At 36.8% G+C, this 20,023-nt stretch overlaps 1 protein-coding gene across 1 annotated transcript in view; it reads right to left on the bottom strand.

The window, feature by feature from the left end:
• pola1 (polymerase (DNA directed), alpha 1) overlaps positions 1 to 20,023 on the bottom strand; it is a 91,719-nt gene that overhangs the window by 34,286 nt on the left and 37,410 nt on the right. The window contains exons 27-34 of the mRNA NM_001305464.1: positions 18,381 to 18,413; positions 18,184 to 18,276; positions 15,628 to 15,833; positions 15,373 to 15,505; positions 13,957 to 14,088; positions 13,699 to 13,873; positions 6,230 to 6,408; positions 2,568 to 2,699 (exon numbers count right to left, since the gene is read on the bottom strand). Of these exons, the coding sequence (NP_001292393.1) occupies positions 2,568 to 2,699; positions 6,230 to 6,408; positions 13,699 to 13,873; positions 13,957 to 14,088; positions 15,373 to 15,505; positions 15,628 to 15,833; positions 18,184 to 18,276; positions 18,381 to 18,413 (1,083 nt within the window). The remainder of the gene's footprint in view (positions 1 to 2,567; positions 2,700 to 6,229; positions 6,409 to 13,698; positions 13,874 to 13,956; positions 14,089 to 15,372; positions 15,506 to 15,627; positions 15,834 to 18,183; positions 18,277 to 18,380; positions 18,414 to 20,023) is intronic.

Below are 20,023 nucleotides of genomic sequence, written 5' to 3'. Positions count from 1 at the left end.
AAGGGCGAAGCACATGACGAAGATAATTGCAATAATTTGTTAAACGCCATGGCAACCCACATTAGAATGGGGTAAATACGGGGGGTGCCACTTGGTGCCACGCTCTCATTTTGCAGAAGACGCCAGGAGTCAGAACGGATGACAAGGAAAAAGAAGTGAAAAGGGGGAAGGGAGGGGAGACGAGAGCAAAGCATATTTGCTTTGTCTCTAAAGGGTGGTTTTATTGGTAATGGTGGTGGGCTGAAGGTGGAGGTGGCAGTGATTTCTTTCATGATTAATGCCTCGCCGGTGTTCAGTAGGAAACTCAACAAACACTGCTGACTTCCAATCTGTAACCATGTGCGCGTCGAGTCCTCCCTCACGCAGGCAGGCTTTCTCCCTCTATCTCTGCGAACAAACAACTCTATTTGAGCTCTCCCCTCAGCTGAAAGGAATCCTTAATTACACAATATCAGCCTCTTCATTGCTCCTAGTGTGGGAGGGGACGGCTGAGCTGTGTCCACTGAAGCCGGGCCTGGGCGAGGAGGGGGGCCGCATTCACTACCAGCAGCTGTTTCACACATACTGACAAAAGAGCCGACAGGCACTGTCCCAGCGAGGGAGGTGGCTACATTCAGGCCGCTAATTGATTTTTCTGCACGGCACTGTGGGGAGAGCATACCCCCGCAAACTTTCAAGTCAGATCCGCAAGTTTCCGGCATTCCAGAACTTCCCAAAACATGGCTCGCTCGTCCCGATTGGACACAGCGTGCAGTGATTACGGCTGTCCATCACAACCCTCAGCTGGGAAATTAGATACACAGACTTTATGTGCGCCCTTAACGTAGGCCCAATATCTGCACGCTTGTCACATCGCCAGGGCCTGCACTTCTGAAGACACTGAGCGTGCACAAAATTAATTCTATTTGTGACGCAGCGGGAGGTGGCGCTGGCTGTTAGGAGCAACATTCAGAGGCAAATGGACGCTTCTGAAATTCAATAAAGACAGGAAATAATCAAACAGCATGAGGAAGGTGAGCTCAAATTAACCCATGTCATGTGCGGAGCAGACAGGTGGTCATAAGTGAACGTGGGAGAGATTATGGTTATCAGAAAATGTACGATCAACTCAAATTCTTTTAGGGTACAAAATGAAACCTCTTTGACAAGAAATGTATTATCACCCTGACGGAAGACATCCTAGACATGTTAACAAACTTTTCTTTTACAGAGTGTACAACTCTGACCTTTTTTAAGAACAAGTTATATTAGAAAAAAAAAATCTGTTATCAGAGTTATAAATAATAAAAGGTGCAGCATGTAAGTTTGACGCCAAGTGATTGAACTGGATATTGCATTTGTGGATCAAAACAAATAAAAGCGCAGGTTGTCAGATTGACAACCAACAGCGAATTGGTCCCAATAAAAGAAACAACATGAGATAGAAGGAATATTTTTAGATATTTAAATAAATATCTAAAATGTTACAAACATTAAATAAATGTTAAGGTATTGTTTTTAACCAACACCTCGAATTGATATATCAGAAACGGCTTCTATTTCTTGCAGCTGAACAACAAGATGAATGACAATGATCATCTCAGGCACACCTCATCGTGCTTTATTTAGTGCTAAATGCTAACAATGCGAGTTTGAATGCCATTTTACATGACATTTATTGCCATACTACTGAAAGCAGCAGCAGATAGTTCACCTCAGATCTTAAAAATAAAACAAACTGTCTGAAATTGAACTTTAGAGCTGTGAAATAATGCAAACACAGATCAATGATTCAGCATCTACATTTAATAGTGTTAAAGAGGTTTACTATTTACTAATTAGACTTTAAACCTTACCATTTTGTTGGAGTGCAGTAAGTGCACTATTCTGTGCTTCTGAATGGTTGTATTTAAATTTCTGTCGTATTTCGTCTGGTGCAAACAGCCAAATTGCTTATCACTACAAATCTCGTCACATAGCATGTTGTTAGGACACAGGGTTGCAATGTAACCTGCTCACTTATAATATTTACGCTCTCAATATTTATGTTATTTGCTAATTAATAACCTCATGTTGAACTCTGAATCTGCGTTTCATTTGGGAGTCTGCTACTGTCCAACGGAGGTTGCATTTCGGTCACAGATGCATGCTTTAAGAGTCTTTCTGACTGAATGAATGATATATGTGGTAAACAAGGCAACGAGGCGTGTTAAAATTAGATTGTATAAGCTGGCATTGGGCAGGTTAAAAGAAACCAAAACAAAGACACCCAGTCCGGCACGTAACGCACATTTTCAAAGCAGAATATCTCACTTCAGCATTGTTTTTCAGTTAAACAAGAGTGTTCTCTTGGCATGTTTCTTAAATATCTGCAATCACATTAGGGTATTTTTATGCTTTAGAAGAGTCAAAAACTTACAAACAGCATCTTTAAATAAATAAAACAAAATGTATATAAAATGTATATATAATTTGCAACACTATTGGCACCTTTACAGATACTCCACTGACCATTATTCACTACACAAGTAGTGGCCAATCTGGCACACATGGGCGGTGCATTACTAGAAGCATTTATTAATACTCACGCTGTAGTATCTCCTGATGTGGCGGCGAATGTCCAACTGCAGTTTATTGCCAATTTGTACTTGATGGTCCATCGGACTGCCCCCGCAGGGAACGTGGCAGCAACTCTTCAGGCTAAGCTGCAAGGTGCTCCCCTGGAAGCAAACAAATTCACTTTTACCACCGCATTTGATTACGACACACACAAAAAAACACAACATAATCAGGGCATTTATCTTGTTGACTGGCATTGCCCAAAGAAGCTTTTAAAGGCTATTAGACCTGACCTATTAGACATTCAAACATACTAAAAATATAATGTCATGGCCCCAGACTAAGGCTCTAGGGTATCCAGGTAGGAAAGGCAACACAAGAGCAAAAAAAGGCACTGCATTAAGCTTTCAGCTGTGTATCGGGCTGACAGCGAGAAACAAATGCCATACTGCGCAGATGATTTGCAAGCTTTGCCGGCTTTTCTGCATCTAAAAGGCCTTAGACCTCCCATTGAGAAACAGCGGCAACGATTGTAGTTAAACACTGGATAAAAACTACGGTAGCCTGATATCCCTTCAATCTAACCTCACATGGGCACAAGCAGAGATGTTTATGGTGCTCATTATGCCTCAAATAAGCTGAAGAACAGAGTATGTGTGTGTGTGTGTCTAATGCGTCAGCACACTTGCTGGAGCTCACCGTATCACACAAACACATTACTCTCACTTTTATGGCACGGCGGTGGTAAAGCACCGTACAATTCATCCTCCGGTAGTCGCTGCGAGCCATTAGCGCTTTTATGATCTTTACATCTCTCACAGAGCGCCACTTTAAGGGGAACTCTGTCTATGCAAATAGCGTCTGTAGTATCGTCTGTTTGCATTCCTGTTGTCCTCCTCTCTCTCGGTCCTCGGCGGCTCTGATAAGAAAAAGATCTGCTGTGTCTGTGAGTCAAGGCTGTTCGGTCAAGCCTTCCTTTCATCAGCCCACTCCCTTTACCCAGAGCTCCGCTATAACTCTGCACTCCTAATTATTAGATAGCTTATCGGGAGTATATGTAACAAGGGTGTTTATTCATCAACAAAGCATCCACATGTTTAACCGTGTACTGTGAATGTGGATATGTGTAAAAGTGGCATTAGGGTTCAGTCAAGGTAGATGCCATATTGAATTTGAAAACTATTCTGGAGTGCGGCTGAATCACTGATGAATCTGCAATGATGGGTGTCAAAATATTTGTAAACAAGCATACAAGTGAATGAACTGCTTAGTCATGTTTTTGTTAATGAACTGACAGGCGAATCAAACACAACAACATGTGCTGAAGCAGCAAGACAACTCACTTTCCACCCAAATAGTCCAAAAAGTACAATTTGTGCATTTAATTACTGGTTGTAACCCACTTGAACCGAACAGAGAACTGTTCAAATACTGCAATTACAGTATTTACATAAATACAAATTAAAATTTACATAAATACAATTACAATTACATAAATACAAATTAAAATAAATTTGACAAAATAAATAATTTTATAAATATAATAATATAATAATATTATAATATTTAATAATAATATTTTATAAATAAAATATATAATTTTCATAAATAACTCTTACAAAAAAATTAAACAAAATTTAAATAAAAAAACAGAAAAATATAAGATTATAAATGCAAAAATACACCAATAATTTTATTTTATTTTTTTACAGAAACACCAATTAAAATGAGTATTCAGTTTAATTGACTATTGTAGAAATGCAGCAAAAACTTGCAGCAAACACACACACAAACACACACACACTGAGATGCAGATTTATAATATATACGCTTACTGGCTTCTTTATTAGGTACACCTGTCCAACTGCTTGTTAACGCAAATTTCTAATTAGCCAATCACATTCCAGCCACTCGATGCATTTAGGCATGTAGACATGGGCTGCGTCTAAAACCGCCAACTACTTAGTAGGTACTGTTTTTGAATTTAAATGTACTACTCGGCCGATACAAAAGAATGTTCTATACAGTATGAATGTGAAAAGTATGAATGGAATTTGGAATTTTTCTCGCCAGAAGCAGTAAGTCATCCGGGTACTTCTCGCATACTGATTTTCGAATTCTATGAATTCGGACATACTACTCGGCTCGCATACTGATTTTAGCGTACTATATAGTATGGAAGTATGCGGTTTCGGACGCAGCCATGGTCAAGACGATCTGATGCAGTTCAAAAAAACATTAGAATGGGGAAGAAAGGGGATTTAAGTGACTTTGAACGTGGCATGGTTGTTGGTGCCAGACGGGCTGGTCTGAGTGTTTCAGAAACTGCTGATCTACTGGGATTTTCACACACAACCATCTCTAGGCTACAGCAGCAGAAGACCACACCAGATGTCACTCCTGTCATCTAAGAACAGGAAACTGAGGCTACAATTCGCACAGGCTCACAAAAATTGGACAATAGAAGATTGGAAAAACGTTGCCTGGTCTGATGAGTCTCGATTTCTACTGTGATATTCAGAGGGTAAAGTCAGAATTTGGTGTCAACATTTATCCATGAAAGCATGGATCCATCCTCCCTTGAATCAACAACTCAAGAATGGTTGTGGTGGTGTCATTGTGTGGGGGATATTTTCTTGGCACACTTTGGGCCCATTAGTACCAATTGAGCATTGTCTAACCATAACCTTTTACTCCATAACCTTTACAACCACAGTGTATCTATCTTCTGATGGCTACTTCCAGCAGGATAACGCACCATGTCAAAGCGTGAATCATCTCAGACTGGTTTCTTGAACATGATGATGAGTTCACTGTACTCAAATGGCCTCCACAGTCACCAGATCTCAATCCAATAGAGCACCTTTGGGAACGGGAGATTCATATCATGGATGTGCAGCCGACAAATCTGCAGCAACTGCGTGAGGCTCTCATCTTAATACAGACCAAAATCTCTGAGGAATATTTCCAGTACCTTGCTGAATCTATGCCATGAAGGATTGAGGCAGCTCTGAAGGCAAAAATGGGTCCAACCCGGTACCTAATAAAAGTGGCTGGTGAGTGTAAATACAGCATCTACCCTGATTAAACTCCAAAATGAATTAGAACGCATGACAAAATAATGATACAAACAAATACCATCAAAACATTCCAAGCCTTCCCTGGCCCATACGGTGCAAAATCTTCAAAAGACTAGGAGGATAGAGCTCAGCTTAGAGGAGAGGGGGGGTTAATGTCACTTTTTATGAGCCTTGGACAAGAGAAAGCTGTGCATGAGCCTGTGTGTGTGCAGACCCTTAATTAGAGGCAGATTACACATGCTCCTCTGGCCCCTGCTGACCTCGACCGAGCATGACGGACATCCTGTGTACTGAAGAGCTCCAGGAATACACCCCGACAAAACCACATGCACCCCCCACCCCCCAATCAATGTCCTGCTCTGCCAAGCCTCTATAAATAAAGTGTGTGGCTTTGAAATTAATAGGGCGGTAAAAGCACGAAGCAAAGGAAGCAATCACCTGTGCTGCTCAAATTTATTGTTACCTGTCATTACACGGTATTTAACAGGAAGCTGAGGTAGGACACAACTGAAGAGTAAGAAATGCACAAATTGGGATGGACTGCTTGGCATTTCGCTGACTGATAAGATCAAGCCTGCTAATGGATGTGAATTTGAGTGCTGATAACTCACCGTCCCTTCAAACACGTTGTCGTAGATGTTTTCGGTTCCACAGTCAGGGCAGGTGAAGGTAAACCTCTCGCAATCTCGGTAACGCTCTTCGTCTGTGAGCTGGGCTGGAGCACCTAGGAAATCGTCTGCTTCGTCCTCGCGCTGCTGCTGTTGGGCTCGGAAGTGACTTGGGTCAAGTCCTACACAAGAAATAAAGAAATTAAAATAAGTTGAAATTCACAATCTTTTTTTAGGCAATCAAAGCAAAAAGTTCATATTTAGAGTCAAATAGCAAAGGAAATAAGGTACCATGTTCTCCAGAATACATTTTAAAGGCCTATTTATACTACCAAGTTACAAGATATTTATACTATTAAGCATTATTTTCCTTAATCTGAAGTTAATGATGCTAAATAAATGCATTGATGATTATTATTATTATACCCTTTATTTTACAAGGAAAAAAGAACATCGAGATAAAAAACATTTTTACAAGAGCATCCTGGCCAAGATTTAAAATACACCACTCATGTGGTTTATCGAATAATTGAAATAGTTTTAAGTAGGTCTACTTTATTTTACAAATGTGTGTAAATGTATTTTTATTCAGTTCTTAAATTTCAATAATATCATTGACTAACATGAAAATGTTCATGATTTATTTACAATACAGTTTGTAAAGTAATATTTTCTGTCTTTTAGTAAATAAAATATATGAGAGACTTGCTTTGTTTACTAAATAAGTGGATCTAATTGGATTGGCGAATCCAATAAATGTTAAGGTTAAGTTTAGTTATGATACTCCTAAAATCATCCTACATAAATCCAGATTTTAATTTTGTTTTGTTTTTTTACAAAATACTCTACAGAAATAACAAAAAATATTTGTACATTCTGTCTAGTTATCACCCGCTTGAACCAAAAAAAGAAATATTTTAAATATTTAATAATAACAAAAGTAAAAAAACACCATGAAAAGAATGAATTAAAAAGTTACACATAAAAAATAAAATGAAATTGATAAAGTAAACAAAAAATCACATAGAATAACCAACTTATTACCAAGTTTTTTTTTAATTGCAAAATAAATTCAATTTATTAAAAATTTTTTTACATAAAATACCTTAAATTAAAAACAAATAAAAATAAGTAAAAGTTCACAATGTAAATGTCACTTTTTTAAAAAGGCAATCAATCAAAGAAAAAAGGTCCTATTAAGAGTCAAATTAGCACAGAGCAGAAGTGTCAAAGCCATTTCCTCGAGGGCCACAGCTCTGCACACTTTAGTTACAACCCTGCTTCAACACACTTACCTGTTGGTTTCAATCAAGCCTGACGGAATCAATTAGTTTGATTAGTTGTGTTTAATTAGGGTTGGAACTAAACTGTGCAGACCTTCGGCCCTCCAAAAACTGGCTTTGACACCTGTGGCATAAGTAATGAGGTAACTTGTTTTGCAACATATTTATACTACTAAAATACAAAATATTTATAGTATTAAGAAGCATTTTTCTTCATCTGAATCTGAAGTGGACTATGCTAAATATGTGTTTTAATGGTTTATTATTATTATGATAGCCTTTATTTGACCATGAACAAGCACTTTAGGATAAAAAAAATCTTTAACAAGAGCGTCCTGGCCAAGATTAACAGCAGCTCATGTGGTTTAACAAATAACAGAAATCATTCATCCATCAGTGCACACATAAAATGACATTTATAACTAATCAGAACATCTACAGACCTCAAGTTAGATTCCAAAACATTTTACATCTTTAAAAGAGCGTAGTGAAACTTACTGCTTAAGCTTAAGAAAAGAACAGAGGCTTTGATGGTCTGACCTGACTTTGAAAACAACATAGGACTTGTTTTGTTAGCATTTAAAACTAGTTTTAAAGGATGTTTTAAGCTCTCTTACTTTTTACCACTTTCAAATTTGTTCAAAAGCACAATTGAGTGGATTGCTTTTGTAGCATCAACACTAATGTAGTGGGAATGTGTTTGGACAGCCACAAAAAAATGATCTACTATTCACCTAGTAACAAACGCTTGATCATTATAGATAGCGTTTGAAGATACTTGACAAAGAAAAGTATTTATACATTGCTGCGCTGTACCAAAGCACAGATTACAATTAAAATAAAAAGTTGCCATCCACACGCAATTCAGTAGTTTATTTTTCTGCCTATTCAGAAGGCAAACGGGATGATGATTTGTCTGTTGTAGTGACTGCCTTCACTTAATCACTATTGTGCCATCTCCGGATGAAGATATGGAGCAAACTTTGGCAATTGAATGTATAAGGAAAATTTCACAATACACAACTTGATTTGTAACTTCCAGAACTTTTTTTTGTAAACTGTGGTTTTGTCCGGTATAGCGTATATTTTAATTACTGACATTTTAATTACTTGGCCAGACACACTGTGTTTCCTTATCTTTTTCTTTTGGAGTAGTTTGCTCATTTATTCTTAGCAGAAAATTTTCTGCGGTCAAATTCAGGTGAAAAATCATCAAAATTGGATGGCAATTTTGTTAAATGCTGGTGTGAAAACAATTAATCTCTGTTTTATTGAGGCATTGAGTTTAATAGAAGTCCAATTGCAATATTGCCTAAATCTCAAAGGAGTAAAAATGTTTAAGTTTATATGATATTTAGTAATGTACATTCGTTTTTTTAAAGGTACACTATTTCCACACCTGTAGATTAATTACTTTCTTCTGAAACAGATTAGGCGATGTGGTGTCACAGTGGGTAGCACGTTTGCCTCACAGCAAAAATGTTGGTGGTTCAAGCCTCAGCTGGGTCAGTTGCCGTTTCTGTGGGTTTGCGTTGCTTCCTCTAGGTGCTTTGGTTTCCCCCCAGTCCAAAGATATGCGCTATAGGTGAATTGGGTAGGCTAAAATGTCTTTAGTCTATGTGTGTGAATGAATGTGTGTGGATGTTTCCCCAGTGATGGGTTGCGGCTGGAAAGGCATCTGCTGCATAAAAACATGTGCTGAATAAGTTAGCGGTTCATTATGTTGTGGCAACCCCGGATCAATAAAGGGACTAAGCCGAAAAGAAAATGAATGAATGAATGAATGAATAAAGAAATTAATTAAAGAATGAATGAATAAAACGGATTCAATCTCAGTGTTACAGTTCAATCTTGCTTTGCTTGGCTTTAAAAAGGCAAAGTTTTTCAACTGACCAGATTATACACAGGTAAACTCTCACCTCATTGGTCAGAGTGCACTGGTTTATGTTAGAGGACTCATATTAGGTATCTATCAGAATGAACAGACAGTAGCTCTATTTGTTTATAGTGGCCTTCTTTGGAGCTTTTTTATCATTATAAACGCATATCAACAGTACTTTTTTGCACCATTGTTGTTAAATTCTATCATAGACCAATTTAATTTAGGCAGTTGACATGGACTTTGCTAAAGTTAAACCCACAATTCATTCTGAGACGAATCTGCAAAAACAATATGGTGCTGTTTTTACACACTGCAAAATAACTGAACATGCATTGTAACATTTGTTACAATGTTACACTGACTCTTTTGCCCCTGCCCATACTCTCCTCATAACTTATACTCTCCATAATCATTGCACCATTTTAATATTTGCACATTTAAAATTGGACATATTCAGTTTGTACATTCATTCATTTTGAATTGTGCATATTCACTGTGCTTATACATTTATACTAGAGATGCACGATTTACGGTACTATGGTAGTATCACAATTCTAAGGCTCCAAAATACTGGTGGTGCCACTGTAGTTTGTAAACGGCAGTATCGTCATTAACGGTGTGTCTATAGTAGATAATGTTGCATGTGGAAAAGTCACTAAAATACTCACACGTTTGAGCAACAACAGACCATTTTATTTGAATAGTCTTTGGAGCCCTTTAGGGTTGCATGTTTTCCGACGTTTCAAACGTACACCTGAATCTGATCATTTCTGTTCTTGTCAATATGATTTAGTAGCTACGACAACCTCCTAAGAAGTTACATTTTGACTTACTTTGGATTGTTACTTGATAAGACAGAAAAAATCTAGATAAAAAACCCAAAATAGCAAAAGGAAACATTAAAACATTTTCAGACCACTTCATATATTAAAATATTGTTGAAAAAATGCTTTTTTGTAACAAATTTTGTTTGGTATAATTTGTATCTTCTTTTAAATGTATTTTTTGTTGGTCAGTTATCTACAAAATAAACAAAAAGAACCAATACATTTTAGGTGAAGTGACATAAAAATAATACTTTTTTTAATAATAAGGGAATTATGAATCAAATTCAAGTAAACCTATTCTAACATTTAGAAAATAGTATTTCTGACTATTTTCTTTATAGTTTAAGTAGCATCGCAATACTATTTGGTATGTTGATACTTTAGCTGCTATAGTATCGTAAGATGAACTAATGGTCTCGTGACAACCCTAACCTGTACATATATTCATCAGTTGTAAATCTCCGATCACAGTTAATACAACGTGTAAATAACATTCATAGAACATCCATCTGTAAATTTTACCATAGTTTTTATATAATTGCACTTTAGAACTTATATCTAGGTGACGCAGTGGCACTGCAGGTCTCTCCGCACAGCAAGAAGGTTGCTGGTTCGAGCCTCGGCTGGGTCAGTTGGCGTTTCTATGTGGAGTTTGCACATTCTCCCTGCATTCGCATGGGTTTCCTCCAGGTGTTTTGGTTTCCCCCACAGTCCAAAGAAACGTGGTACAGGTGAATTGGGTATATGCTAAATTGTCCGTAGTGTACGAGTGTGAGTTAGTGTGTATGGATGTTTCCCAGAGATGGGTTGCAGCTGGAAGGGCTTCCGCTGCGTGGAACATATGCTGGATAAGTTGGCGGTTCATTCCGCTGTGGTGACCCCAGATTAATAAAGGGACTAAGCCGAAAAGAAAATAAACGAATGAACTTATATCCTGCTCTTGCTAATATTGCCCTCCTGGCTAATCTGCATTTCATTTCATTGCCTTGTACATGTGTAATGACTATAAAGTTGAATCTAATTTATATAACATTTATTTATTTATCTTGTTATTCCATTGGGTCAGAATCCTCTCTCACCACAATTTGTGCATTTTTTCGCGTACATAAAGTACACAGAAAATCTAAACATTTACATATTGTTCAATATAACAAATAAACATATGAAAAATCCCAATAAATAAATAAATGTATATAAAAATAACCAAAAATAAATAAAGATGTAATGACAGGGTCAACAATCGGCAAGTTCAGTGGGGACATTTCTGTGGGCACAGATTCGTATGGGCCTAATGATAAAGCCATGCAAACTCAGACTTCCCCATGGATGTATTTATGGACATCTGAAACACAGTGATGGAAAGAGGCCTACAGCTGAAAGAGGAGAGAGGGAGAGAGAGAGGGACGGGAGGAAAGAGAAGATGGCACGGCTGCAGGAGGCAAGAGGAGGGAGACTCGCAAACGATAAGAATAAACTGGAAACATAATAAGGGGAAAGAGGAGGGGTAGAGAAAGCACAGCTATCCGATTTTTCCCAGGCAGCTGAGATCATCAAATCATTAAGAGACAGCAGCTGAATCTCCATTTAATCCCCCCAGGTGACACCGAACACTACTAGAGCACGGAAAAACAGCCTACGTCCCCCTGGGTAATTTGGCTAAGTGAATAAATGAGCACATAAGTAAGTGTTGACTATGAGACTTCGGGGATTAACCGGCGTCTCTGAGGATCCAAGGCCGCTGATGCCCGAGTGCTGCTGCCATCTACAGGCAAACATGTGCCATGCCTCGCTAAGGGCACAGGGTGGTGCGTAAAGTGGAGTTAGGAATGGACACTGATTGTGGCGTGTATAGCATGACTGTTTTACAGGATTATGTGAGATGCAGTTGACCGATATATTCTGGAAGCGACTGGTACAAATGTGTTGCTAATGGTTTGGTAATTAGGGAAATCCCGCTAGTTGGGTCTGGTGACATGGTGGGTAGATTGAATTAGTGTGTGAGTATTGGACCCAACTGCAGGATACCAAACAAGCAGGGTGTGTTGTCATGGAGACAAAGTGCCAGGGTTCATACACTTGCTTTATTTTTTTTAACTTAACTATCATCTAGAGGGGTAAGTGTGGTCTCAAGCTGCTAGGCTAAAGAAAATAATATGTAGCTGAAATTTCGAAACACTGTAAATGTTATGTTTACTAACAATCTTAACAAGAAAAGGGAATAAAAGACAATGACAAAACTTTATATATACGGACTTAAACATTTTTTTAAACAAAAATAAAATACACAAATATAAAGAAAAACATTATTTAAAAAAACATTTTGTTAACCTAATAAATAAAAAAATTATATTAAACTAAAAGAAAACAAAAAAAAATACTTTAAATTATTTAATTAAAATGCAATAAATACATTTTTATTGCTTTTCATTTAAAGAAAAAAAAACATCAGTGGGATAAAAATAGAAAACAATAAACCTATACAAAAAAAGTCAAATAAACGCATCTAAAAAAGTTCTGCAATTTTAACATACAAACATGTGCTTTTGCTCTGTGTAAACGTATGTTTACACAGAGCCTGAATGTTTGCCTGAATCAGACAAAATGTTTGTATGTTTGCCTGAATGTTTGCCTGAATCAGACAAAAAATGAAAAGCACACAGCTGAACCTTAAGCCTGCTCTCTAAAGATAAATCTGACAAGTGTCTTTCACATATATTCGAAATAAACATGTGTAAGTTATACAAAACGCTCACATTTTGCAGAGTTTTGTTATTTGAGATGAAGAACGCACACACTGCAGAAGATTGTGGGTGTTTACAGCTGTTCGACTAATAAATATGAATTTGTAGCTAAATTGGTAGCGGTGCTAAACAGCATTTCCCGTGATTTACGTCCTCGCTACAACATACTATAACACTAGAAACTGTGCATGTAACTGATCAATTTCAACAAATAAAAATACCTACAGGTTGTGGCTTACAATCCACAGCTTTGTTGGTTGGAGGAGGTTTTAGCTGAATCCAGCACTGAAATGGGAGAGATTCTGGAAATTGTCCTTTGCCAAATGCTAGCTACATCTTTTACTATAATTCTCTGTAACATCATTTAAATTGAACTGTAAGCATTTCTCTCTTTTATAGTTGTGTCAATTGGAAGCCCAAATACAGAAACAGAACAAGCTCTATGAAAATAGCAGCATTTGGACGGCATTTTAGCTTTCTCTGTTATAACATTACAGTAGCTCTGGCCAAGCCCCTTCACTGCGCGTGATGAATACGTGTAACCAGAAACTCTTGTGATCTCACAATCCCAGATGTATTTTTTTTCTAGTCCACAAAGTTCGTTCATTTGTAACGAAAAATAAATGGATTGGTGACTTTTAAAATGGCCTTTAAAAATATGTTTAAACTAAACAAAAACAAAAAAATCCTAATTTAGAGGCAAAACATAATAAACAGATTTCCAGTTGGACAGTCTTACCTAACCACGTAGCAATAAGCACTGCATCAATGCCTTCAATAGGCTCACAGATTCGGCCGACCACAGGGTGCACCTGCTGGGACAGGTAGTACTGTGTGTCCAGATTGAGTCCTGGCTGTTTTTGTAGCTGTTCCAAGGTATATGCCCTCTGACTGGCAGCCAGGTTTGAACCATCCTAAAAAAAAGAAAACAGGAGAGTTAGTGTGGGTTGTACTACCAGCTTATAGAGCAAGAGGTGCAAATACACTGGCTGCTCACCTGACAGATGACATAAGAAACAGTGTCACCCGCTTTAACCTTCTTCCCACCCTGGGAGTTTATCCAGAGAGCAACATGGACATGAGGGAGACTCTTCTTGTCAGGGTAGTCCTGAGGTTCCTTTGTCAGAGACTGAAACCAAAAAACTACTTATTAATATACTTTCTGATTAATAAAGTTCATAAGAACAGCATTAAAAAGAAAGGGAAAAAGTGTATATACATAAATATTAATACATATACAGTGAGCTTAGGTATTATTTACTGACTGTATTCATGCTAAATAAAAGTATTTATTCTCCTTTTAGTTTTCATACGATTTCCTTATGTCTAATAGCATTATTTTTTATTAATATACAAGTCAAAGATGCGCTGACCAAAAAATAAATAGAATAAAATAAAAATCAAGACATTGTTGTCTGAATAATGTTCCATTATTCAGTGTAACTAATATATTTGTGCAAAAAATTAACAAAGATTAAGTCATTGTACTAAAATATACTTTTATTTAATTTTAAAAGAAGTAAAAAAATCTTTACAGGCTTGAAGGGCAAAAGGACAAACTATAAACACTTAACATGAAACTTACTGAGCATATTTTCGGCCTGTAATACATGTTTGCATATTAAAATTATGATTAATATGTCATCAAATTAATTATGTTGTAAATATGGCAACAAGATTTTTTGCCATACAAGCAATTGTTAATTTAGGGCCCTGTCCACATAAATACAGGTATTTTCATAACCGCAATTTTTTTGCAGTTTTGCTGTTTGTCCACACAAAAAAAGCAGTATAAGATGACTAAAAACAAAACTCTTTGAAAACTCCAGAAAGGGTGAAGTTTTTCTGAAACTCAGGGAACAGTGTGCTCCCATTGACGGTAAACAGGAGTTTTTGCCTCGATGTCAGCATGCACATTGTTTTCTCCTTTTTGGCCAACATGGCTGGGTTCACATCACACACGGAAGACATGAATTAGGCAAATTCTGCATTGCGTATTTTACATTGTTTGCACTGTGGGACTGTACTCCACCTCTGTTCTCACATTTACATTGACTTGAATGAAATTTACTTACGAAAACACAATTCCCTATTTGGTATAAACCCAGCACAAGAGGCTTCTAATCGCAGCCTGCTGGTTCAGCATGCCCTTAAGATGCATCATAGTGCATTTTTGTGTGTTTATGTGAACGGAGCGCTTTTCTTATAAAACGAAAGCAGGTAAAACTCAGTTTATAAAAATACCTGTGTACATGTGGACTTAGCCTAAATGTCTTTAGTTAAGTGCCCTCTGTAAAATATACAATATGAATTTTTTGCTAAAATTACATAGAACATTATTGTCAAACAAACCATAGTCAAATAATATTAATAATAATAATAATAATAATATATCCCTGATTCAGGCCTTTACCTTGTGTATCTCAAACATGTTGAGTGGGATGTTGCCGTTGGCCACCTTCTCTCCGATTTCAATCAGATGTTTCTGAATGTTCTCTATGATGGTGTCCCGATTCTGGTCTGACAGAATCTGACCAATAACATAACTAGGTGAAAAGGAAAAGAAGTGTCAAAATACAGTATACAGATAAATAAGAATACTGCTACTTTATTACTGCACTTATTAAAAGACTAATGGAGCTAATGATCTGTAGTTCAGTGCACTGACTTTCCACACTCCTTGGCGAGGTCGCACCAATCTCTACGCACAATGTCCAGGCCTTTGAGCTCCTGCTTGGTGGTGTATTTGCCATCTCCCTGTGGCTCAACCATCAGTGCTGCATATTTCTTCTTTTTTAGCAGCAGAAGGGACTTAAATACACCATCTATGTCTATCTCCAGGAGCTTATAGAGTTTATTCACCTCACTTTTGACCTACACAGACAGACACATGATTTATCCATTAATGTTTCAATCATTCAGTCAACACTATAAAAAAGGCTCAATTTAGAGCGCCCCTTAAGGTAAACATTTAAGTTTTACCATTTTTTAAACCATTCAGCCGATCTTCGATTCTGACTAGAGCACTTCTAGCTTAGTTTAGCATAAATTTTTAAGTCGGATTAGAGCATTAGCATCTCACTCAAAAACATCATGGGTGCATCAGGCACAATTTTAGCCAATTTTTAGGCATTTCAGTCATGGTATGACAGCAATGTTCCTTGATTATTATGCTAAAATGAGTGTATAGTTCCTAGCCACATCAACCTAAAAATAGCTTCAAAAACTACAGTAGTTTCAAGCTTTAAATAGCCAAAACTCTTTGGTCAATTGAGCGAAATGCTAATCGTCTAATCCGATTCAATGATGAATGCTAACCTAAAAGTGCTCATACCAGACTCAGAGATTAGCTGAATAAGTCCATTTAATAAAAAAATGAAATGGATTTTTTTTTAAAGAGACAGCTGACCCTGAAATTAAAACAATTGATCCAAACCTGTTTTGAGTTTTGTTCTTGAGTTGAACGCAAAGAAAGATATTTTCAATAATGCTGAAATCTGGTAGTCATTAGCAATATTTCCATCCACCTATTTTCATGTGCATTTTGGATTGCAATAAAAATAGCTTCATTTAGAAAATGTGAATTAAAAGAAAAGTTTGTGCGCACAAAGTAGGATAAACTGTTTATCAGATAAAAAAAGCACAAACTAAAATGGGAACTCTTTTACCAAAAAAATTTTAGGATGTGCATTTAAAAAAAATAGTCAGGTGATTTTGTTACAAAAAATTATGTGATGGACCATAACTTTAAACCGGGCCTTGATGAGGCCGGTTTCAAGAGATGGATAAATTAAGGATAGTTTTTTTAGAATTAAAAATGTATAATAATTGGGAGAAAAAAAGACTTTTACTGCTATCTGCATATTCAAGATTACTTTGTAAGAGAGTATAAAGTAAAGAACATTTCGGATTTGAATGAATAAATAAAACTAATTATAGATTCCTATACAAAAAAATAATAAAATAATTCATTCATTCTACCAAGCAGTTAGGGAGAAATGGAAAAGAGAAAATTAGCGGGGAGAAAAATCCAATTGAAAAATGGCTTTCTGCCTGTAAGATACCTGTTTGCAGAGGTGGAAAGAATTTGCTTGGCAAAATCTGGTAATTAAAAGCAATTTAACAATAGTCCAAACCCCAAACTTGCTGGACATTATGTGGGAAGGTTGATGTAGATCATCTCCATATTTTCTGGACTTGTGCAAAAATATTACCTTTCTGGAACAAGGTTTTATCGCAAATTGAAAAAGATCTTAGGATACAATATACTAAAAGACTTTATTACAAATTATCTTAGAAACTATGAAGAGGTTGTAGTGAAGGAGGATGTTTACCTTGTAAATATAATAAGTGTGGCAAGCAAGAAGAGTATTGCCATATACTAGTATAAGCATGACAACCCCTGTATTGGTGATTGAATAGAAATTATGAAGGAAATAAGCAATATGGAAAAATTGACATTTATTTTGAGACTTAAAAAGGACTTATTTGTAAAACATTTGAAGAAATGGATTGATTATTGCAATGTTCAGAACTGTTGAATCCCCCCTCCCTAATGTTGTGTCTTTTATTTATTATTATGTTTGTATTTATTTTTTTCATGTGAAATCTGCTAAATTTTTGTATATTTTTTGAATGTAAAATGTTCTATGGTAAAATTTTAAAAAGTTCTTCAAAACAATTATTATTAATAGACAAACCAGCAGTTCAACCACATTATCAAATATCTGAAATGTTGTATTGGTCATTCTAATATGTCTTAGCCAATGTTTGTCATCAAAGTGGTTCAGTATTATTAGCTCACAGAACTCTCCAGAGTGGCTGCGCCCCAAAAAGCGATCTCAGGCCTCCAAAAGACACCGCGTGTTCTTTGTGTGCAGGTGAAAAAAAGATTCTACCACAGCAAACATTTTTTGATATTTGGTGTTACCAAATTATCAGGAAGTCACCATTTTGTTCTCTTTGTCTGATTGGATGGAAACAAAGCTATATTACAAGTTACCAGTTTTGCACTTAAATTTTAGTAGCATCTCTGGATGGAAATATAGCTATAGACATCCATATCATTTTTTTTTCGTACTATAGATGTCAGTGGTTACCAGTTTGCAACATTTTTCAAATTATCTTATTTTGTGTTAAAGTTCGTAATCATTTGAGAGTGACTTTATTTTCATTTTTGGGTGCACTGTACCTTTAAATAAAGCATATTCCTCCCCAAATGTACCTTGTTTCCCAGTTTGAAGACCTCCTCTAAATTGGTGCTGTTGGTGTTAATCATGATGGAGTCAGTGTCCCCGTATATGACCTCCAGATTCATCTGAGGGAGAGCAGTAAACCGTCAAACCCACGCACGGCTTACAAATAACAAACACGGCAAGTGCCGCTTAATTATTACTGTAACGTACACTAATCATGACTCACCCTCTGTACCATTTCTTTGGTGTGCATCAAAATCTGCGGGAGACAAAAGACCGCATGTCACTCGGGAAACACAATAAACACTAAACACAGCAAGCGGAGAACAATATCAGTTTCAAATCGGTCAAACCGGAACGTCAAACAAACCCACTCACTTTGGTGAATATACATCTAACAGCAAGAAATACTACGGCAACAAGCAAGCGCCAACATGTAAACTCCAACACACGAACATGAGGACTCGCACATGCAACACACACAAAGAATTTAATTAGCAAATCTATTCAGTAATTCAACATTTATCAAAGGGGAGAGAAAAAGCCTCTGTGATTTGCTTCTAAATGGAGGATAATTGGCTAAGAGGTCTATTAGCTGCACTGAAATGGGGCTCCAAACCCACACACCAGCAGAGTCATTATAAGGCCTAATAGTCTTAATCACCACTGGACTGCGTGACGAGAGAGCGAGAGCGAGGGAGAGGGAGAGGGAGAGAGAGAGAGAGAGAGAGAGAGAGAGAGAGAAAGGGAGAGAGAGAAAGAGAGAGAGAAAAATGAGAGAAGAAGGGGGGGTGTCCAGCTGCAGAGGGAGACCCATGTAAACCACAGCTGTCAGAGAAAAATAAAAAGGCAGACAAAAGGAAAAAATTAAGGGCAGACAGAGGGAGGTGGAAGTGTAGCATAAAGAAAAAATGCATAAAAGAAGCAAGAGCAAAAAATAAACAGCAATAAAAAAAGGAATTAATAAAGTGTGATTAGAGCATTGGTGTTCATTCGGGGAACACAGGTTTGCTGCAACTGAAATCAGTTAGACTTGAGTCTCTTCATTTACCTTTTAGTATTAAATCTATTATGCATAATGTTTAGTTGATCAAAAACAAAGTAAATGTAGATATTTGACATCATACAAAATCAAAAATAGCCACTGCTCCATGCATCTCTATAGTGAACAAAGTTTATTGTTATATAGTTTTATTATTAGTAGAATATATTTACTAGAATGACTATTGATGTTATGTTAAGATTTAGCTTTTTTCCCCTCCCAAAATTCCATCATAAACATGTTTTGTTTAACTACTTATTTATTTATTCCTTCATTTATTTGATTTTTCAGTAAAGAATTCAAGCTTGTGTTGGGCTGAACAAGTGCACTGAAGTCAGGTTGAACGAGAGTTTGATATGTGATGCAATGATCATCACTGAGAGGCACTGTATAAATCGTTAATCTGAGGTAATTAGTCTATATTTATTACTGTGTAATTCCATGACATGTCACATGACTCGTGGTTCATTCGTGGTACTCTGAAATGTTTTGATTTTTTTTTTTACTTGCGGCTCCTGGAAAACATAAGTGTGAGATACCAACATACCACATCCCTTTCATGTTCATCCCTTCCTAAAACTCATTTGCCTTTTTTTTTTTTAAATAACAAAACTGAGGGTGCAAAAGACGCTATATGTGAAAGTTCCCTTTTGTTGTCCCCTCTTGCATTGCTAGGCCCTGTTTGCGAGTGAATTTAAATTAAATAAATATTTCACAAAATTAATTTTTTTTAAAAATTAAAGTGCCCTTACCACTGCATCTGGTAGACCGCTGCACTGAGTAAGTTGTCGCAGTGTTGAGATTTACAGTTCTGAATGTCTTTGTGG

Source organism: Danio rerio, chromosome 24 (assembly GCF_052040795.2).
Source record: "Danio rerio strain M-AB ecotype USA chromosome 24, GRCz13ab, whole genome shotgun sequence".
Classification (NCBI taxonomy): Eukaryota; Metazoa; Chordata; class Actinopteri; order Cypriniformes; family Danionidae; genus Danio; species Danio rerio.
This window is presented reverse-complemented; position numbering and strand designations above follow the sequence as displayed.